Consider the following 23,821-nt stretch of genomic DNA (forward strand, 5'->3'; position numbering starts at 1 on the left):
GCCAGGCCCTTAGCCTTTACTTTAAAAAGTGTATTTTTATCTATTCCTTTTATATTAATAGTAAAATTAAGTTGAATTTGGTGGCTTATGTATATAATCCCCACACTTTGAGGGAGAAATAGGTTTAATACAAGTTTGAGACCAAGCAGAGCTACCAAGTGAATCCCAGATGTCCTAGAAGAAATTGAGGCTCTATCTCAAACAGTGAAGTTAAATGTTCTCTACTACAAATATCTTTTCCATTATAATTTCTTTTTTTGTTTGTTTGTTTGTTTTTCGAGACAGAGTTTCTTTGGAGCCTGTCCTGGCACTCTGTAGACCAGGCTGGCCTCAAACTCATAGATATCCACCTGCCTCTGCCTCCCAAGTGCCAGGACAGGTTCCAAAAGCTATACAGAATTGTCTTGAAAAACATAGATAAATAAATAAATAAACACATACATACATACATACATACATACATACATACATACATACATACATATGCTAGTTCTGAAATCCTTTTGTTCATTGTGATAAGACTGATACTCAAAATTCTGCTTGTAACTTACTCACATTTCAGATGTGTGTATGTGCTAAATGTTTATGTCTTCATTTTCCACTACTAAGTCATATTGAATAGGCTTTCCCCATATTTAAAAATACTGATATAGCTGGGTCGTGGTGCCACACACCTTTAATCCCAGCACATAGGGGCAGAGGCAGGTGGATCTCTGTGAGATTGAGGCCAGCCTGGTCTGCAGAGTGACTTCCAGGACAACCTCCAAAAGCCACAGAGAAACCCTGTCCTGAAAAACCAAAATAAATAAATAAGCAAATAAAATACTGATCTATGTTTTGCTTAATATTCTCTGAGCTCTTTCCATGTACAGGCTTAGGATAAATAATGAATTAAATGATCAGGGCTCTTACCTTCACAGAATATACACTTTTGCTGGTAGAGACAGACCACAGTCTGATAATCACATGAATAAATTTATTATGGCAACTCAAGGTATCTCTGAAAAGAGAGGCCAACTGAGCAGTAAGTGTAGAAGCCTCTGACCTAGTCTGGGCAGAGGAAAAGGATTATTTTCCTTGACAAGGGAACATCTGAGAAGAGACCTAGAGGAATTTGCCAGATAAAACTCAGGCAGGAGAAACAGCGTGTATAGAGGCCCTGAGATAGGAGGAGCATGTTCATGAAGAACTGTAAAAAGGCTAGTGAAGTGACAAAGAGGTGGCTTGATACATGAAGCAATTTACTGCCAAGGTTGACGACCTGCGTTTGAGCTTGGTAACTTGAATTTGATCCCCCATGATCCACATGGTGGAAGGAGAGAGCTAGTTCCTTCAACACATGTGTACCTGCACACACACACACACACACACACACACACACACACACACACACACACACACACAAGTAATTACACTTTTCTCGTGCAATTGAGTCAGCAAGGGATCAAGGGATATGGGCAGTGGTTGAGTAAGAACTAAGCACACATTCTTTACCTGATTTATTTATACTCCCAGTAAGGCTGGTACTTCATTATTTATTCATTAATTCATCTGTTTATATATGTATTTTTGTGATGCTGGGTATTCAATCCAGAGTCTCCCACATGTCAAGCAAGTGCTCTACCATTGAGTTTCATGCCACTTGCTTTTAAACTTTCAATCATGAGAATGTATTTAAAATTAATAATGCCTAATTACATGTTACTTTGATGAACTTTAATTTTGTGACTTCTTTTGCTGGCACTATTAGAAAGTCTACAAATCCTGAACGAAGTGGTATTGCTTGCTTTTTCCTGTATTTTGCTTAGTTTATCACCTTGGGGTTTATGCTGGAGCCTCTTGTGATCAGAATGTAAAAGGACTTGCATGTTGAGACCATCTGTCTGAAAGTTGACAAGAGATCATGGCAGATGGTGAGGTTGAAAGATTGACTTCTTTTGAGCTTGACATAATGTGTTCATGAAGCTGGAAGAAGACCTTGGAAACAGAATGGAGCTTGCAGTTGTTGAGTTTGGATAAACATCAGCACACATGGCTGGTTTATATCTGAGACTCATCAGCATTGCCAAAGATAGCCACTTTTGAAAACATTTGGTGTCCCTTCATCTTCTTGACATTTTGGAAAGTTTAAAGTCACATATTGAAAATTTGCAGGTAATTTTTTACATTAGTTAATATGAAAGAAAAACAAAATCTTTTAAAAACATTTAGGATTGCTTAACCTTTTAAAATTGTAATTGAAAACATTTTTCTGTTTGAAAATTAGGATTTATGTTGTATTTTTCATTTCATGTTCATGCAGATTATTCATTGCTTGTTTTGGAAGAGGAAACCAATTTAACCCCTCACCCCCAACATTGTTTATCCTGTGTTAGGCAGGGTTTTATATGTGTCATCTTATTTAATGAAGTATGTGTGCCTTTAATGCTTGAAAGAAAGCAAATTGAGGCACAGAAATATTATTGTAAATTTGTTCAATAAATAATCACTTTTGACTTTATTTTAAACATTTATCATTTAGACAACATTTAGAGATTCTAGTCTTTGCTGAGCTTTGGTAAGAAGATTCAAAGAGAATATTAAACACAATTATCCTTGGCTCTGACACTTTTACTGGTGTAGTTAAACAGTATTTTTTTTTTCTTAAACAGTATTTTATTGGTAGCCTCTTACTGTAATGTTCTAAAATAGATTCTGTTAATTTCCTAATTTTTTAACTTCTGCTTCACCATGTGGTCCTTGGAGAGTCTAACCCAGACTCTTCCTAAGCACTCTTAATTATAGAGCTACATGTCCAGCAGCCTTTTGTTAGTTTCTTTTTAATTGCTTGAATAGCCATTCAGTAGCCTGACTTTTTATACTGTATATGATACAGTATAAAATACTGAGTACAAAATGAAGCAGACACATAGAGAAAAGTAGCTGTAGCCATTATAACCATGCTTTGGGCTCATTGAGGTAGAGAAAAGGGATCCCTTGTAGCCAAATCTGCTAAGCTCACTTCATTAGTATTTGCTTATGTCTTGTTGGCTAGTATTAAGTCAAATGTCATATGGTTAGACCATCTGTGAGGTGAGAGAGGGGAGCATTTCAGGGAACACATTGCCACCTTCAACTTTTTTTTTTAATATTTTTTTAAAGATTTATTTATTTATTTATTTATTTATTTATTTATTTATTTATTTATTATGTATACAGTCTGCCTGCATGACAGAAGAGGGCACCAAATCTAAATCGCATAGATGGCTGTGAGCCAGTATGTGGTTGCTGGGAATTGAACTCAAGACCTCTGGATTAGCAGCCAGTGCTCTTAACCTCTGAGCCATCTCTCCATCTCCCACCTTTAACTTCTTAAGGAAGAGAAAAATAATAGGGAATAAATTCTGCCTAGATGTATGCATAGAAAGCTCAGAAAACTTAATGAGTCCAAATCATATTTTCTGTGGCAAATACATCATTACTTTCTGTCAGAACTGTATTTTAGTAGGCCATAAAATCTAATATTTTGATTTTATTTTATTTTTTAATGAGTAACTTTATGTGCATTGGTGTTTTGCCTTCATGTATGTCTATGTGAGGTCATCAGATCTTGGAGTTACAGACAGTTGTGAGCTGCCATGTGGGTGCTGGGAATTGAACCTGGGTCCTCTGGCAGAGTAGTCAATGCTCTTAACCACTGAGCCATCTCTCCAGACCCCCCTTTAATGTTATTATTGTGTATGTTTATATGTTATTTATATTTTAAAATATGTTCTAAATGCTTTAAAGTATTTTTATTCTTTGAGTATTTCATACATGTTTACAATGTATTTTTAGCATTCAGGTGCCTTTTTCTATTTTATAGATTTCTCTCATCCTATTGAGTCCAGTTCATGCTGGCTGTGTGTGCATGTGTGTGGAAAAATTGTAAAAGTAATTTTATTTATATTAGTGTATATGATGTGTGGGTGCACATGCCACAGCATGCATATGAAGATGAGAGTATAACTTTGTAGAGTCAGTTCTCTCCTTCTACCTTTACTTTGGTTCCAGGGATCAAACTTAAGTCTCCAGGGTTGTTCAGTAAACACCTTTACTCTCAGCCCTCTCTCTGGCCCACATGGTATTTGAGAGGGGCTCTCATATAGCTCAGGCTGCTCCAGAACTTGCTATTATGCCATTATTAGTCTTTCTACCTTTACATTTTCCCCTCTACATTCTTAAGTGTGCCTTTTTATTTTTCTTTCTGGGTGCCTTTATTTTAACCCTAGTGCTTTAAAAATTTATATTAAAAATTCAATAAACTCCACTTTATTTTAAGATAATTTTATGTTTGTTTATTTTTGAGGCAGAATTTCACTGTATAGCTTAGGCTAGCTGGGATCACTGTGTTACTATTTAGCCTAAGTTGGCCTCACACTTGTAATTTCTCTTGCTATATCTCTTAAATGATTAAACTATAGGTGTGAGCTACTGTGGCTAGCAAAGTAATTTTAAAAGAAAAATAAAATGTGACCCTCTCTCCAAAGATCAAATAAATACACAAAAATGAGAAAAGCTACAGAAGTGGAGCAAAGAACTCTTGAATGCCCCTGCCCAGATTCACCAATTATAAACATTTTTATACATTTTACTTTCACTTCTATATATTTTTCATTTGAAATTTAGTCCTTGTTATCATTCCACTTGCTTCCTAAAGTATTTTGGTGGTTTTTTTTTTATTTTTTTGTAAGATAAAGGATATTTCACTTATAGAAAGACCCTATAGTTTATGGAGTAATATCCAGAAACAACAATGAAATCTGGACCTGGTTTCTTACACCTGTAATTCTAGCACTTAGAAGGCTGAATCAAAAAGAAGATAGTCATGAATCTGAGGCTACTTGTTCTATATACTGAGTTCTAGACTAGCCAGGGCTCTGTAGCAAGGCTCGGCCTAAAAAATAATAAACAGGCAAAGAAAAAACAACAGAAAGAAAGAAGAAATAGCATACAGATACACACACACACACACACACACACACACACACACACACACACACACACACACACACACACACACACACACACACACTTTTCCAGTTATCCTGATATTGGTCTTCTTAGGAATCATGTTTTTCTGATCTAGTGATTATTTTGTATTTTGAGATCACACACTGAATTGAGTTTTCCTTTTTTTAAACTTTATTTTAATTTTTCTAACATGGATGTTTCTTAGCTTCCTTTGCCTTTTTTTTTTTTATTTATTTTTGAAGAGTTGAGTTCAGGCCATTATTTTGAAGAACATCTTTCACTTTGTATTTCTTTGATTTGTTTTCATGATTAGATTTTGCATGTTGGACAGTAATGTCTCAGAAATGATATTTTGTCCACCTCAGTGCACTTAGGACACATGATGACTTATCTGATTATTGGTGTCCATTTGGTAACTTTGATCATTAAGTAGTGTATGCATGGTTTCTTTACTGGAAAATTTGAATTAAGATGTTTTATAAGGAGATATTTCAATATTATGTTAATATCTTTTTGCACTTTTTTTTTTTTTTTGAGACAGGGTTTCTCTGTAGCTTTGGAGCCTGTCCTGGAACTCACTCTGTAGATCAGGGAAGGTCTCGAACTCACAGAGATCTACCCTAGTGCTGACATTAAAGGTGTGCGCCACCACTTCCCAGCTTTTGTTGCACAGTTTTAGTACTTAGTGTTAACACTAAGCTAAATCACCAAAACTTTGTTGGTGATTCTTCTTTACTAGTTTATTGTGATGGTTACATGGTGGTGGCTTCAACAAATGTAGAATTCATTATATTTATTAGTTGGCATTCTACTGATGCTTTACATTTTCCTCTGTCATCTCTAGTTGTTTTCATGACTGGGTTTATAATTTTTACTATCATTAAGATGTTTTGGTGTTCAGTGTGCAGTTGTAGGTTCCATAAGATGCCGAGAGAGAGAGAGAGAGAGAGAGAGAGAGAGAGAGAGAGAGAGAGAGAGAGAGAGAGAGAGAGTGTCTGTGTGTGTCTGTGTGTGTCTGTGTGTGTGTGTGTGTCTGTGTGTGTGTTTCGGGGATGTTTGAGACAGGGTTTCTCTGTGAAACAGTCCTGGCTGTCCTGGAACTCACTCTATAGAACAGGCTGGCCTTGCACTCACTGAGATCCACCTACCTTTGCCTCCCAAGTGCTAGGATTAAAGGTGTGCACCACTGCCAAGCTAGCCCTTCTGTATTTTTCTTTCTTTCTCCCTTCCTTCCTTCCTTCCTTCCTTCCTTCCTTCCTTCCTTTTTTTTTTTTCTTTTTGAGACAGGGTTTCTCTGTGTAACAGCCCTGGCTGTACTAGAACTCACTCTGTAGACCAGGCTGGCCTTGAAGTCACAGAGATCTGCCTGCCTCTGCCTTCCGAGTGGTGGGATTACAGTCATGCGCCACCATCACCTGGATGCCCTTATGTAGTTTTTACATGTGTCTGTCAGTGTTTGAATGTTTTCACCACTTACCTTGGAATTAGCCCTTTTTCCATGAAGCCCTGATGTTTCTTTTTTCTTTTTGGTTTTTAGAGACAGGGTTTCTGTGTGGCTTTGGAGGCAGTCCTGGAACTAGCTCTTGTAGACCAGACTAGTCTCGAACTCACAGAGATCAGCCTGCCTCTGCCTCCCTAGTGCTGGGATTAAAGGTGTGTGCCACCAACACCCAGCTACCCTGATGTTTCTTTCAGTGTATTATGTAAGCAACATAGTATAACTCTACTGTGTCCCTTGAGAACAGAGCTGACTTGTCAAATTACTTACCTGCTTAAACCCCATTTATATGGAATGGAGCTAAAAATGATACACATTTTCCTAGTGCTGTCCTAAGGGTTAATTTAGACAATTCACTTAGAAGTACACGTGTCAGTAAATTTGACATAAATATTGCCTATTATTACATTACTATTCCTTCTTTCTCCCTTTAACAGGATATTTTAAAGAATTGTTGAAGACGAAGGTTTTTATTTTGTATGTCTTTTAATGGCTATGCAGAATATTAAATAGAATACAGTTTGACATGACGACAAAAAATGTAAGTATTTGTAATTTTTTAAAAATAACTTAAGTGAGCCTATGCTACTTTGCTATACATATTTTCTCACTATTCTGATTAATAAGATTCAAAATGTTTCCTGGATTTATAATTGTTTTTGATTGTGTAGTGTGTGAGATAAACTTAATACTATAGTACTTTCATAGCCATTATAAGATTCTTGTAGATTGTGCCAAGCTTTTCTTTTTCAACAGCCAAGAGTTTCCAACTTGGCTTCTTTTCTGGGGACTGTTACAAATTTGTTTTGGTTGCTAGAGAGTTACTTGACCTTATTGAGCACATCTATGCCTTCTTTGGCTTATTTTTTTTTCTTTTGTGTTTGCTAAGGGAAATGTGTATGCTTTTATGTTATAGGGAAGCAGATTGCTTCCCTAGGGTATTGATTCCCTGGGGTATTCCCCGAAGACCATCAAAACTTTAGATGTGTTGGAAAAGTTATGTAATTTTTCCCTCTGTTTAAATTATCATTTCTTTATATCTTTATTGTAAAGATGCAGGGCCCTCTTAGTAATTTACTAGTAGGAATTTACTAAGCCCCTAGAAAGATCTGGACCCCAAACCTGGAGTCTGTGAGGAATTGGAACAGTATTTGTTTCCATAGCTCATCCCTTTCTGATGTTATCCATCTGCTTTATTCACTTCCCCTTCGTTTCCCCTGAAGATCACCTGAGGTCCATGGCCAGCCTCTCACTGTCTATTCTGTGCATATTCTGAGATATGCAGGAGGGAAAGAAACAGTCTGATGGAGCCTGTCATCACTTACTCTTTAGGAAAGCATTTCTTTTATGAGGAGGAGAGAGAGAGAGAGAGAGAGAGAGAGAGAGAGAGAGAGAGAGAGAGAGAGAGAGAGAGCGCACTCTGGAGTACTTACGGTCAGGAAAAATGAAAATCCTATTAAAAATGTTAAGGAGTAGTTATGGAAGTATGTGGCTGTAATCCCAGCTACTCAGGAGGCTGAGGCAAAAAAAAAATGGTGAGTTTGAGACTAGACTAGCCAATATATATAGCAAGACCATGTCTCAAACACAAAACAAAACAAAAAGACAAACAAACAAACAACCAGTTATCACAGCAAAACTCAGTTTAAGGAAAATGTATTAAATGTAGTGATTCATTTAACTGGAAAGTTCTCTGACTTTAAATACCTCTAGATTTAGAGGATTGAAAGATGGCATCATGTACTTTGTCCCCTGCCCCCATCTTTTGGATGTATAGGTGGTGGCATAATGACTTACTTGGGTCCTGTAGTATTGTTTATAAGAAAATACGGAACTTTTAGTTTTTGCTAATCATTATGAATTCCACAGAGGTAGTTTGATTACCCTGCTTGGCTCACAGATCTAGACAGCGTGTGGAAGAAAGTAGGATACAAGTGTGAGGCCTGGGCCAGGAACTTCTCATTAATGTTTCTTGCCAGAGTTACAGAGGATGTTTCATGGATACCTTTACAAAGAGGATGAGATGAGGTACTGGCATATATTCTCTACATCTCACCAAGTAGTACTTATTATCTAATGAGTCTCCTAGACCAAAAATTCAGGTACATTGTACTTTAAGTTCACCTAGTATACAAAATAGATTTTTTTTTTCTTTTTGAGATGGGGGTCTTGCTATCTAGCCAGGCCAGCCTCTCAAACTCAGTCCTTCTACATCAGTGTCCTACCTGTGGGATTGCAGACATGCAACATCATACCTGACTTAAAAGAAATTTTGACAAACCAAGGTGTACTATATTTTGCCTTCTCAGTGAAACTTTTTATATACACTGTATTTTTTCTAACAGAAAACAACCCTGAATACTTTTTCTTGATAATTCTGCAACATTTTAAGAGGCTCTTTTGTATTACCCATACTATAGACAATATACCAGTTTTTTATATAATAGTCATTATGTTTTCTCCATTTTTAAATGTTTCTATTTTTTTCCTTTACATGCTTTTAAACTTTTATTTATTTAAGTATGGGGGTATTTGTATTGTAAGTAGGTGTGCACATATCCACAGGGTGCTTATGTAAGTTAGAAGACAACTTTCAGGAATTAGGTCTTCTTTCACTGGATGCCAGGATTGAACTATCTCTCTGGCCATGTTTGTAATTTGAAATAAGGTCTTATGTAGCCCAGGTTTGCATTGAATGCTTCTTCTGCATCTCAAATGCTAAGATTACTATTATGCACCACTATGGCATTTTGTTTAAGAGTTTTGTTTTGAGATAGGATCTCACTTTGTTGTTTTGACTGGCCTCAGATTCACTATGTAATTCAAGCCTCTACTTATGGTGGTTGTCCAGCTTGTCATCCAACTGGTGGGACTCTAGGTATAAGCCATCTTCCTTGACCTTTGTTTAAGACAGGATATTGCTGTATCCTAGATCTTGATCTAACCAGTCTCAGAACTCATTTTTCTGCTTCTTCTTAGGGATACTTGGCTTTGAACATTTTTGTACCCTTTTGTTCATTTGTCAGATTATTTCCATCAGATGAAAATCTTAGAAAATTACTGAGTCATATTACTGAGTGTGTATGTTTTGTTTTGTTTTGTTTTGCAGAGATTATCTTTCCCCCCTGTTTTTAGTAGTAGTAGAGATTAAATGTTGGACCTCACGTATATGAGGCAAGCCTTTTACTACTAGTATTTTATCTTTTGCTCTAAGAGCTCTTGAATCATTTGCTAAATGGTGTTTTCTAAATGCTATTTATTTACTTACTTACCAGTAATGTATGAGAGTGACTTTTCTGTTTTATATATATGCTTACACATGCATATGTTTCCTTTTAAAACAGAATAAAAAAGTTTTGAGTACATTGCAAGGGGCAATGGTAGGAAGAATACTGTCTTTAGGAAGAGTACTGTCTATATATAGTTTTTTGTTTTGAATCTTAGCCACTCTAACCAGTAAAAAGTTGTATGTCATTTCTTTCTGATTACTAGTTAGGTTAAACTAATATTCTATGTGTTTCTTGGTTATCCACATTTCTTTTTGGAAATTGTCTATATTGATGAGTTGGAAACTATTGGCATCTAAATAACTAAAACTTAAATATTCACCATAAACAAAGATGCACAATTATTTAATGTAAGGTATGCAAGTCTGTTTACATATGTACACTTTATAGTGATGATTCCAGAATTTTGTTGCCTGTGAAAGGTAGAGCTTACCTTTAAGTACATAACATCTCATTTGAATTATTTTCTATGTCAGAAATACCAAATATTGGGACTGGAGAGATGGCTCAGAGGTTAAGAGCACTGACTGCTCTTCCAGAGGTCCTGAGTTCAATTCCCAGCAACCACATGGTGATTCACAACCATCTGTATGAGATCTGGTGCCCTCTTCTGACATACAGGCAGAATATTGTATACATAATAAAAAACAAATAAATAAAATCTTTGTAAAAAAAGAAATACTAAATATCAGTGCAGTTTATAATATTCTTATTGAGGAATATAATTTGATTGTTAAAAATAGACTTAGTGTCAGGTGATGGTGGTGGCTGATGCCTTTAATCATAGCACTTAGGCAGAGGTAGGTGGATCTCTGTGAGTTTGAAGCCAGCCTGGTCAACAGAGTGAGCTCCAGGACAGCCAGGGCTATACTGTGAAACTCAGTTTCAAAAAAAAAAAAAAACCAAAAACAAAAACAAGCTGGTTGTGGTGGCTCATGCCAGTAGGATTTGCTGAAGGAGGCAGAGTCAGGATGATCATGAGTTTGAGGCCATCCTGGGCTACACATTTTACAAAAAAAACAAAAATAGGCTTAGGTATTTTAATTTAGTATACCTTTACTGACTGCTCACAGTTTGTAGTACACCATTAGAATATCCAAATATTATTCCATATTTATTTATCTTGTATCATATCTATACCTTAAACCCATTAAATTTGTTTAAATTAAGAAAATTTATAGTGAAATACCCAGAGAGAAGAGATTTCTTAGTATCTTATTAGGCAAAAAGCATAACATGAAATATGAGGGTTTTTTTTGTGTTGTTGTTGTTTTTTTTTTTTTTTTTTTTTTTTGGAGACAGGGTTTCTCTGTGGCTTTGGAGACTGCCTGGAACTAGCTCGTGTAAACCAGACTGGTCTTGAACTCACAGAGATCCGCCTACCTCTGCCTCCTGATTGCTGGGATTAAAGGCATGTGTCATCACTGCCCGAAGAAATATGAGTTCTTTTTTGTTCTCTTGCTCAATGATTTTTTTTTTTTTTTGTTGTTGTTGTTGTTGTTGTTGTTTTTCTGAGACAGGATCTCACTGGATAGTTTGGGCTGTCCTGGATCTCACTAACATTGATCTTGGGTTACTCCCAGATAAGCCCTTCAAATGCTGGGATCACATGCCCACTTCAGGTCCTTTTTTATTTTAATTAATTAATTTTTAGATTTGTTTTTACTGGTTCTGTGTGTGTACGCGCATGTGTGTGTTGTGTGGGTATAAGTGTGAGTACAAATGCATGTAGCTGTCTATGCAGACTGGAAGAGGGCACTGGGTACTGCTGCGTTGCAGTTATAGGAGACTGTGAGCTCCATCACCTTGAATGGTAGGACCCAAATCTGATCCTCTGTAAGAGGGATGATCACTCTTACACTTTTGATCACTCTTTCTAACCCCATAGTTCTTTGTTTATTGGCTAGTTTGTTTGAAACAGGATCTCACTATCCCTGGCCATCCTGTAACTCACTATGTAGATGGGAATGGCCTTAAACTCACAGAGATCTGCCCACCAACTACTGGGAACAGTCTAGCACTACCATACCCCATACCCCAATCCTTAATTCTATTTAAATAGATAGGATAAGGAAAGAACTTCATTATTTATTTATTTACTTAGCTCATATTTTGAGACAGTGTTTCTCTGTGTAGACCTGGCTGTCCTAGAACTCTGTAGACCAGTCTGGCCTCAAACTCAGAGTTCCACATGCCTCCGCCTGCCTTTTTTTTTTTTTTTTTTTTTGAGAGGGTCTGTCTGTCTGTCTGGAACTCACTACATTACCAGGCTGACCTCAAACTCACAGAGATCCACCTGTCTCTGCCCACCCTCCTTAGCCCTCCTCCCCTGGATTCCTGGGATTAAAGGCATGCACCACCAGGCCCTGCAGATTATGCATGCCTGCCAAGACTGGGTTTCTTGGAGCTTGATTTACAGAAGGTTGTGAGCTGCCTGACATGTCTGCTGCGTAGCATACACTCTTAACCATTGAACCAGCTTTCCCGCCTGGGAAAGAATTTTTATTCTTTTCTTTTCTTTTTTAGAATTTTTATTATTTTCATTTGTTTTTGTTTTTCTAGACAGGGTTCCTCCATAACAGCTCTGGCTGCCCCCGGAACTCACTTTGTAGATCAGACTAGCTCAAAGTCACAGTGATCCTCTTGCCTCTGTCTCCATTGGGTGCTGGGATTAAAGGCATGTGCCACCCCTGCCTGGTGGATCTCTGTGAGTTTGAGGTCAGCCTGGTAATGTAGTGAGTTCCAGAGAAAGAATATTTTAAAATGTCTTTCCCAGACAACTTTTTTATTTGTAAGTAATGTACTTTGAGTCTTTAAAACTACAAAGTATGAAAGTAGGATTTAATGTATACTTTAATTTATTAAATGGGTTTTGGTAGAATTTTTATGAACTTTAGTTTAAAATACATCCCAAGATTAAAATTAGGCTGTAATATTGAGACTTAGTTGACCTTTATCTAATTTTTAACTGTACAATGAAGGTATGGGTGTACAGCTGTTTAAAACATTCTTGGATTTGTTTGCTGCTTTACTCTGCATGCAGAAACTAGCATGAAGAGCAGGTGTTTAAACCTAACAGGAACCCAGTAACTGCCGTCAGTACTGTGAATATGTGGTTTTTGTTGAGGTTTTTGGTTTCTTTTTTTACTGTTATTTTTATAAAATAAGTAAAATGTAAAACAGCTCTCCCCAGCCGGGCAGTGGTGGTGCACGCCTTTAATCCCAGCACTCGGGAGGCAGTGAGTTTGAGACCAGCCTAGTCTACAACAACCTAGTTCCAGGACAGCCTCCAAAGCCACAGAGAAACCTGTCTTGAAAAACAAACAAAAAACAACAACAACAAAAAGAAAATACATACACATACACACACACACACACACACACACACACACACACACACACACACACACACATTTAAAAGTTGTCTTTGCCATTTTTGCTTTCTTTTCAAAGTAGGACAGACTAAAATTTTGTCTTCTCTTTGTAGCAGAATTGCTTACACTCAGGAACACATACAACCTGCCATAAAAGTAAGGATTTGTTAATTAGCTTGATTGTAGTGATCATTTAATAATTTAGACATGTATCAAAACATCAAGATAAGGATCAGTAATTTGAGGCCATATAATGAGTTCTATTCCCACAAAACTGCTTTAAAGATATCTTTGAAAAGAGGGTATGGCCAGGCATTGGTGGTGCACACCTTTGATCCTAGCACTCTGGGCAGCAGAAGCAGGTGGATCTCTGTGAGTTCGAAGCCAACCTGGTCTACAGATCGAGTTCCAGGACTGGCTCCAAAGCAGTACAGAGAAACCCTGTCTCAAAAAACAAAAAAACAAAAAAAAATTGTATTATGTGTGTATATGATGCTGGGGGGCATGCCACAATGTTCTTGTGGAAGTCGGAGGACAACTTTGTGGATTTGATTCCCTCTTTTATCTTTTTTGTGAGTTTGAGTTTGAATTCAGCTCATCAGCCTTACTCCAAAAACAGTTAATGCCCTGAGCCATTTTGATGGCCCCTGTGCCAAGTTTTCAAAATGGAGATTCCTCTAGGCTCTGAAACACATTTTTCAAATTTTGGTGAAAATTGGATATGGTCATGCATTCCTGTAATTTCAGAAGATTCATCCTCAGCTATATAGCTTGAGGCCAGCCTGGGGCATATGAGGCCTTGTATCCACAAAAAGACACAAGTATTTCTTAAGATACTGCATTTTCATCTGTGATACCAGATAGCCCTGCAGATACTGCATTTAGTGGAATACACCGTCTGAAGGCAGATTGCTGCCGAGAGGTGCTGATGCGTGGTACTAATGAATGTTGACATAGATTGAAGGTGTGTTCCATGTACTGTGCCTCGTGCTCTGCATCACTTATCTCCTTGGTTCTCAAGTTAGTAATTTGAATGGCATGACCAGGACACATAACAGTGGTCGGCTTTATGAGCCAGTGTGCACCCAGATAAATGGACTTGAGGCTGCTGTCATTGTGCTTAGCGCATTCATGGTACTTATGTGGAAGTGATTAAGAACATTAGAAATTAAGGGCAGCAATGAGGATATAATTACTCTTATTTTTATAGTGCTAGAGATCAAGCCAGGGCATTGTACATGCTAGGCAAGTGTTCTGCTGCTGAGCCAAGCCTCTGGCCCTGAGGATGGAATTGTGATTTATCTGTTGGCAGCTGCCATATTACTTGCCTTTAAAATATTTAGAAAATTTGTGGATTTTGATTTAACTTATAAGAAACATTTCATTAATTCTTAATCTAAAATTCTTAGTTTTCCTATGGTAACATTTTCTTTTGAGTAACATGGATGATATAATTGATTTATTTCTTAAGATTATATATAATACTTGATATAGACCTCTGATAGAAGATATGAAATAGTTTATTAAATAATGCTATAATACTTCAGATCCGAGTATTAATTTTTTTTAATCCAGGCTGGTTTGACATCCACAAATGCAGAACTGAGGGGCTTTATAGATCAGAATTTCAGTCCAACAAAAGGTAAGGATTATTAAATAAAAAATTGATTTTGTTGCAGTTCTCTTATATACAGTTATAAGAATTCCTTTGTGAATAATAGTTACATAGTATTAGGATGTCATCACATGCCAAGTGATTCATAGAATGTCAGTTGTCTCTAGGAAGTAGAAGGTCTTTGTTCTTTGTGTACAGTTTTTCTCTATCTCTTTCTTCGAATTGACACTGCTAAATCTGTTTTCTGTGTATGGTAGCATATGACTATAGTCCTAATGCTTAGGGTCAGAGCCAGGATTCCTGAGTTTGAGACCAGTGTGGGCTTATATTGAGTTGCAGGCTCTCGTGGACTAAAACAAAACAAAACAAAACAGGGTAGGAGTTAAGGGGCTCAATGGGGCCTCTCTCTTCTCATGATATGTAGTTATTGGCTGATAGAGGTGTTAAGAATTGGATCCTCGGGGCTTAGAGGTTAAGAGCACTGACTGCTCTTCCAGAGGTCCTGAGTTCAATTCCCAGCAACCACATGGTGGCTCACAACCATCCGTTATGAGATCTGGTGCCCTTTTCTAGTGTGCAGATATACATGGAAGCAGAATGTTGTATACATAATAAATAAATAAAATATTTAAAAAAAAAGAATTGGATCCCTGGTTGCTGGATTCCTCTGCCAAATAAAGCCAAATTAATCCAGATTTAATAAACAGGACACTGCATAGCAGAGCACTCCTGGGTGGCCCTCAAGGAAGCAGGGCACAGAACACAAGGGCACACGTGGCAGAGCTGGCCTGGTTTCAGCTGGTAGGCATGGTCCTGGCCATCTTGGGGGAGGAGTCATTGATGGCTGCCTTTTTGGGATGAAGCAGGGTTTGGGGAGAGAAGAGATGGAGGAAAGGGATTAAGATGGAGACTTCACCAGAACATTCCAGGCTCTTTGGGTATCTGGATGCCAGGGGCTGGGGTAGAGCTTCCACTAGACCAAGAGGAAGGGAAGCCATTTTAAGTGGTGTAGCTACCAGGAAGGTGCCCATGTTTCTGAAACAACCCTAATGAAAACTATTGGATCACCAAGAAGCCAAAACAAAATAAAACAAAAACACAAAAGTATAAAGAGGGCTAGTTAGGAATGGGAGGCGATCAATGGAGGTAGGAGGGACACAGATGTGACTGGAATATATTGTATATATGTAGAAACTGTCACAGAAAAATCTATTATATATGATTAACAATAAACATTAAAAAATTGAACTTCCCTAACTGTCTACTTTCAAGTTTAACTTGTAAGAAAATGCAATGAAAAAAATGTAGTGAGTAACATGTTTTCTAATAGATAAATTTTTTAGCCAGGCAGTGGTGGCGCACGCCTTTAATCCCAGCACTCGGGAGGCAGAGGCAAGCAGATCTCTGTGAGTTCAAGACCAGCCTGGTCTACAAGAGCTAGTTGCAGGACAGCCTCCAAAGCCACAGAGAAACCCTGTCTCCAAAAAAAAAAAAAAAAAAAAAAAAACCCAAAAAATTTTAACTAATTCATGACTTACTGGGGAATATTTACTATCAGAAATCTGATTCACCAACATAAGAACTTCCATGAAAACTGGCTATATCTTTTTATTTTATTTTATTAGTTCAAATTAGGAACAAGCTTGCTTCAGATGTCAGTCCCTTCTCTCTCTCCCTCCCCTCCCCGGAAACTGGCTATATCTTTATATACATCTCTATGGTATCTTTTAGCATGTAGGCATATATGAAATATTTATGGATGAAATGATAGGATATTTGCAGCTGGATTCAGAATAATCTACTATGAGGAGGGTAGATTATACGGGCATTACAGATAAAGCAATATTCCTTATAAGGTGAGTATCTAAGCTGAGTGATGGCTATGTGGGGTATCGTTTTCCCCCTGCTTTGTAAATGCTTGACATTTCCCATTGTACAGGGTAGGAACAAAATATTTGCCATTTATTTTGAGAAAACACCATCTTCCTTAAAAGATTTTGTCTATTGTATGAGATATGACATGGAGGCTACTGAAGTCTGTACTTAGTGTAAAAATATCAGGCATGCTGGGCATTGGTGGCTCACGCCTTTGATCCCAGCACTCGGGAGGCAGAGGCAGGTGGATCTCTGTGAGTTCGAGGCCAACCTGGTCTCCAGAGCGAGTGCCAGGATAGGCTCCAAAGCTACATAGAGAAACCCAGTCTCAAAAAATCAAAAAAAAAAAAAAATCAGGCTTAAATATCAATAGTCTATAGGAATTACTCTGCTTTTTTTTTTTTTTTGAGTTTATGTGTTATTAAAGTATTTGAGAAATACTTTGTCTTGGTGCTTTTCACTTTTTTCCCCACATGATGTCATGCATAGAAAGTGATAATGTAACATTTATTGAAGGCACTAAGGCTAAAAAAGGATTTTTTTTAAAAGAATGTATTTATTTATTGTGTATACAACATTCTGCTTCCATATATATCTGCACACCAGAAGAGAGCACCAGCTCTCATAACGGATGGTTGTGAGCCACCATGTGGTTTCTGGGAATTGAACTCAGGACCTCTGGAAGAGCAGGCAGTGCTCTTAACCTCTGAGCCATCTCTCAGCCCTAAAAAAGGATTGTTAAAAGTCATAAGTGTGATACCTAGGAGCTGTAGCCACCCAAGGCCATGGGGCAAAAGGATATAATATGTAGGTACACTTAAAACTTTCAACATGTGCTTGGGATCCTCTTCTTTAGTAACATACAGTGCACATGCCAGGGAAAACCCAGGATCCACAGTCTGAGTGGGGTGAGGGTGATGGAGTGATATAAACATTTGGAAAATAAGAAAAACACAGCAAGTCACAAAAGGGAATGGAGACTGAAAACATGCCTTCAAAAGTCCCAAGGTTAGGAGAAATGGGGGGGGGGTTAGGCGAGGATGTTGAAATTGGCATGTGAAGGGCAAGAACACTGGGTAAAAAGGTTTACCCTGGATGTATGGGAATCCTAGTACAGTTTAATTACAAAGCAAAGCCTCCTTTGATTAACTGTATAGAACAACTGGGAAAGTTAGAAATAGTGAATTATTGAAGAGGCAAAATTAGAGGCGTCAGGGTTAGAAATAATTTATTCATTATTATTAATGTCAATAATATTATTATTATTTGGCTTTTAAGATGGGATTTTTCTGTCTGTCCTAGAACTCTGTGTAGACCAGGCTAGCCTCAAATTCACGAAGATCTGCCTGCCTTTGCATCTTGAGTGCTGGGATTAAAGGCCCATGCTACCAGTGTGTGTGTGTGTGTGTGTGTGTGTGTGTGTGTGTGTGTGTGTGTGTGTGTGTGTGTGTGTGTTTTGTTTAGACAACTATATTGTTGAGTTATCATGGGTGTAGCTTCCTTGTCATTTCTAGGAGACACTCTTGGAGCAGACTTCCTGTCCTCTAGCTCTTATAATGTTCCTGAACCCTCTTCCATGATGTTCTGAGCGTTGAGTGCTGGAATTATGTTGAGTATGTATCCCCTATGCTGGACACCCCACAACTAGTTTTTCTCTGCACTTTGACCAGTTGCGGGTTTCTTTCATGGTCTCTGTCTGCTGTAAAGAGAAGCTTCTTTGATGAGAGATGTGAGTTACTCTTACATCTGGGTATAAGAATAACTATTTAGAATGCAGGTAGAATGTAGCAGTTGTAGTTCTGTGATCTCATTTGCTCCAGGTAGTGGGTAGGCTTGAAGACAAGCACTTTACCTGCTTAGCCATTTGGCCAGCCACCAACAATTCAATTCTTGATTCCATTTTGGGGGTGGGGGTGGCGTTGGTTTTTTGTTTTGTTTTGTTTTTGAGGTAGGATCTTGCTAAATAGTTCAATCTAACCTGAGGTTTGCTACATCACTGTATTAGAGTTTTGTAACTTCTAAATGTATCTATCCCAATTACACATTCTGAGCCTGGAGAAATAACCACAGGATGAGTTGAGGGACCCACAGACCTGAAGTGAGTTGAGCATCAGCCAACATTCCATTATTTGCCCGACACCCATAAGCCAAAATGTTTCTCCTGGAGTCGGCATCAATTCATTCTGTTTCTTTTCACCCAGTGGCATAGTTATCTCTGAAAAAGACCATAGGTCCCTCTGGAGAAGGACTGGAGAAAGGCAAACAGTAAGACTTAGGTATTTTATCAAGATCCTTCCTCTGTGAGACCTGGCTGTCTATTCAAGGGATTCTGGGTCTGCAAGCTGGCTCAAGTCTGGAAATTGGTTCACAGGCCAAGATTCCCTTTTGCCATGATCCAAAATAGCTTTTTAAAAATTTGTTTGAGAATTTTTCTTTTTATATAGATAGATCAAACAAAAACTCAGTAGGTTTTGTACCTATTTCATGCCTAGAAACAAACACCATGACTGACTGACTAGCCAATACCAAAGGTTCTCACTCTGCCTGTGCTGACCATTATAGGTTATGTCATTATGGAAATTGCTTTTTCCATCCTGCCCATTAGGATCACTAAGATCATCTTGACTTTGGTGATTCAGTGCTGCCACTTGTTCCCTGCCACCTCAGGACCAATTAAACCATTGCATTTAATTCATCCAGCCCAGCAGCAGTGTCTCCAACCCTAAGGTATGGCACAATTAAAGGGGTGAGTGACAACAAAGCTCTTCCAGTGTGCTGGTGTCCCCAGACCATTTTGTTTCTTATTGGATTAGCAAAGGCATGTCTTCTGGGCCTTCCCACTTTTGACACTGTGCAAGCTTCCATATTAAACCTACAATCTCTGCTCAGCGGACTAATATGGATAAACTCAGCCTGACCCAAGTTCATGTTCCTTTCACCATTATCCCACACCCTTAGAATCCATTCCCACACGAATTCCCCAGACTTCTGCTTGAATGAGTTTAGAAGTACAGTGTGCCTCCTCATGTACTGCATACTTTTTACTTCCCCTCCAAGAGCCTGGTCACAGGTATAGAGGCAACAATTGGTGGGCCCGGAAGGACATCACTGTTGTCTTGAGTGGTATTTCCTTCAGAGAAAGTCACTGCTGCTTTTAGTAGACAGTGGAGGATTAATTTCCTTAGTTAAAGGTGAAAATGGCACTATTTGAGGTGATGGGATGTGAATACATCTTCTGAAGAGAGTAGAGGGACCATTTCCTCAGGAGAGAGAAACCCTTGAGAATCTTCAGAGTTCTCAGCTTCAGTACCGTCTTCCCACACATCCCCATCTCAAGTTACAGGATCCCATTCTTTTTTGGGGGGAGGGGGAGTGTCAAGACAGGCTTTCTCTGTAAAAGCCCTGGCTGTCCTGGAACTTATTTGTAGACCAGGCTGGCCTCAAACTCAACTGAGATGGGCCTGCCTCTGCCTCCAGAGTTCTGGGGTTAAAGGCCAGATTAAAGGCATGTGCCACCACCTAGTTTAGGATCCCATTCTTTACCAATTCATGTCCTTACTTTAACTGCTGACACTTTGAAGCTGGAACTTGAATTTTTGCTGTAATTTGGCCAACCTTATAATGGCTTTGTTTGATTTTTTCCTAAAACTTAAGTTGTATCTACTGGAAAGAAGATTCTCTTCCAGGACACACTTAGAAACCCTTTGACAGTTTATGCACATCTGGACCTGGTCAGTTTTATTACCTAAGTTCCTTGTTGTCCTTCACCATACTCTTTGGGGAACTTGGGAAAGCTGGGGTGCTAGCCACGTCCTGAAGTACCTGGTTGTTTAACTTCACTGTCCAGGCTCTTTTGAACTGTAGGTGCCTCCTAGAGCTGGCAAAATGCATTCTTGGTGGATCCAAATCGACTCCCTAGGGCTTAAAGCACCTGATCCTTTCCGAACACCACAGAATCACTGGGACATGTTTGGTTGTCTTTCGCCTCCAGCTCTGTGGCCAACAGCTGGTAGTCCTGCAACAATACCTGATTAGGAATGGTCTGTGGGTCACCAAAAGCATTCCAATGGAACCAAGGAGGTATAGATGATGACATAGCTTCCATGAGTGAGACAGAGAAGTAAGACCCAAGGGTCTGCAATTCCTAGCATCCCAGGAATTCACAGAGGGTCGATTTTGAGACAGGCACAGGCCACCCAGTGAGTTGCTTTTGGTCATGGTGTTTTATCATAGCAATATTAACCCTAGGACTGCTTCTAATATTGCACCCTTCCCTATCTTAATGCACAGTGCACATCTGTGGGAGCGTGTGTGTGTGTGTGTGTGTGTGTGTGTGTGTGTGTGTGTGTGTGTGTGTGTGTAAGTATGAGAACATGTATACACCCCTCCCCATATACATATTTTGAGGTGAAGTCTTGGTATGTAGCTCAGGCTGACTTTTTAACTCATGACCCTACCTCAAGTGCCCTCCACTGTACCATGCTTCCAAGAAATTAGAGACTTTAATATTATTCATCATTGCATTCATGATTCTCTTAGAGGACAAGTATTTCAAAGTCTGTCTCACAGAACCTTTCTGAGAGTAGGAGTCTAGCTGACCAGGAATTTCTCAGTCCCTCCTCGTTTCAATGCATATGCTACCTTTGGACCCTGTGCATACTTTGTTACTGCATTGTCACATGACATTCTCAATATGATTCTCTTTCACTAGGCTGAAAGTTCTTTGAGGGCAAGGTCCTCACATATTTTTACTTTCAGAGTCTCATTAAGTGTCTACAGTTAAAAAAAATACTGAGGTATAAACACTTGTTTGCTCTAACATTCTCAGAGTTTTTATCAAATCAATTAACTTTTGAGAAGTGAGAGTATCTTAAGCACTTACTTTTGAAATAAAAATGCTACTATACTTAGTGAGGAGCATGTCTGAGCTCTTTGTTTTTAAGACTAACATTTTAAGAGTTGGAAGCTTAAGAGGTGTATAGTTAGCTAAAACAAGGACAAGCCTGAAGCTTATTCTATGGTACCCATGGTGAGTGGATGTCATACACAGTATAGACACGCTGGGGAGAATTCACAATCTTTGGTGAGATGGAACAAGATAGTATGAGATTTTTCTCACATGTCTCAGTATAGCAATTTAAAGCTTGACAGATTACTTACTTCCAGAATTGTGATACTTTTTTGTTGTTATTGTTGTTGTTGTTTTTCCGAGACAGGGTTTTTCTGTGTAGCTCTGGAGACCAGGCTGGCCTCGAACTCACAGAGATCCTCCTGCCTCTGCCTCCCGAGTGCTGGTATTATTAAAGGCGTGCACCACTAACGCCCAGCCACCAGAATTGTGATACTTTTATACCACAGATGACTTCTTGACTGCAAATAACTCAAAGCATGGAACGTTACCTTACAGCCTGCTACCTTGTGAAAGTCATTATTTGTCTAGTAGTTCTTCTGTAGATTTTTTTATCTACCTTGCAATGCCATCTGTGAATAAAGACAGTTTTATGTCTTCATTTCCATTTTTTTTTTCCAATTTCACTGGTTAGGGCTATGAGAAAAGATTGAATAACAAGAAATCCTTCCCTTCCCTATATCAAGAAGAATACTTTCTGCTTTCTTATTTCATAGTTGCCCTATTATCAAGGAAGGTGTGTGTGTGTGTGTTTGTGTGTGTGTGTACATGTGTATGTATATGTGGAAGCCGGAGTTCAATGTTGGGTATCTGTCTCAGTTGCTCTTCTCCTTAGGTTTTGAGGCAGGATGTCTTATTGAATCTGAAGCGCATTCATTTGGCAAGGCTGGCAATGATTATATGATAGGATATTTTTTAGCTCATTAACATGCTAAATTAATTTGGTTTATGTAGGGGACAGTGTAAGCTACGCCTGCTAGAAGCTGGCTATAGGTGTGCCTGACCACGCCTGTGGGTGTGATCAAGGTGAGGTCAGGATGACGAGTGATAAGGTTTTAAGGGGCTCCAATGTGGGACGCCAAATATTAAGAAATTAAAAGGAATTTGGGATAAAGATAGCCTTTATTAGAAAAACACCAGCCAAACGCAAGCCAGAGTATGCCAGGGGCAGCAAGGCAGGCAGGCCAGAGAGAAGGGGCTCCCATGTGCCTTGCATCCCCTTAAAACCTTATCACGCATCATCCTGACCTCACCTTGATCACACCCTGACAGGTGTGATCAGGCACAGCTTCTAACAGGAGTGGCTTACACTGTCCCCTACAATTCCCCTTTTAGTCTAAAAGAGGAGTAAAGCTTAACAGTGTAAAGTATCCAAAATTAACAATCATAAAGGTGAAATACAAGAGGATACAATAATCTGTTATGACACATCTAACTATGTCTACATCAGCTAAACCCTAAAGTCATCTGAAAAGAGGTGTCCAAGCCTGAATGACTCCGGTTTAATTATTTTTTAATATTTCAAAACAAATTTGAATTTCTGAGATAAGCCCATTTAGTTAGTTGGGTGGTAGGTCAGGCCTGTGATCTTATCATTTGGGAAACTAAGGCAATAGACTGCTATAAATTCAGTGTCAGTCTGGACTGCACACAGAGACTATCTCTACATAACCAAATACCCTATCAGTTATAAAAGAAATGTGTAACTTGCATTTGGGATATTGTGGAAAGCCTTTATTGTCCTTATTTTTTAATCCCATATAATCTTAAGAGATGATTGTGGGGAAACCACTGAATTCTATTTCAAGTGTTACGTGGTAGTTCTGTAGAGGGACCATAATAATGAATTTTTCTCCAGGTAAAAATATGACTGCTTGTTGAGAACGAGATGAAGATTAGAGGAATTTAAAAAGCTTAAATAGGAAATCATCATTAAACAAAGATTGCTTCAGTGTTGAAAGTCTTTCGTTGTTCATTTTTGTGAGACGGGGTCTCTTTATGTAGCCCTGGCTATCATGTGGACCAGGCTGTCCTGAAACTCACAGAATTTGGACTGCCTCAGCCTCCTAAGCACTCTGGGATTAAAGACTTGCACTCCCACGCTCAGGGATGGATTATATAGAGTTCCATGGTCAGTTCAACATCTTGATGATTTATGCCCATTTTTTGTTTGTTTGCTTGCTTGTTTATTTGTTTTTGAGAAAGGTCTCCTGTAGCCTAGACTGGACTTGAATTTTCTGTGTAGCCAATACTGTTCTTGATTCCTGACCC

The 23,821-nt window shown here is 38.5% G+C and overlaps 1 protein-coding gene across 6 annotated transcripts in view; it reads left to right on the forward strand.

The window, feature by feature from the left end:
- The window catches only part of Tfdp2 (transcription factor Dp-2), a 106,791-nt gene that overhangs the window by 15,712 nt on the left and 67,258 nt on the right, over nucleotides 1-23,821 (forward strand). For 4 of the 6 annotated variants that reach the window (XM_027410917.2, XM_027410916.2, XM_027410918.2 and 1 more), the window contains 2 exons: nucleotides 6,928-7,031; nucleotides 14,727-14,793. The exons of 1 other annotated variant lie outside the window; for it this stretch is intronic. In XM_027410917.2, coding sequence (XP_027266718.1) covers nucleotides 7,017-7,031; nucleotides 14,727-14,793 — 82 coding nt within the window. In that variant the 5' untranslated portion in view covers nucleotides 6,928-7,016. Of the gene's footprint in view, nucleotides 1-6,927; nucleotides 7,032-14,726; nucleotides 14,794-23,821 lie in introns of those variants that run through there. One more of the 6 variants, XM_027410921.2, reaches the window with a different exon arrangement.

Source organism: Cricetulus griseus, chromosome 4, assembly GCF_003668045.3.
Source record: "Cricetulus griseus strain 17A/GY chromosome 4, alternate assembly CriGri-PICRH-1.0, whole genome shotgun sequence".
Classification (NCBI taxonomy): Eukaryota; Metazoa; Chordata; class Mammalia; order Rodentia; family Cricetidae; genus Cricetulus; species Cricetulus griseus.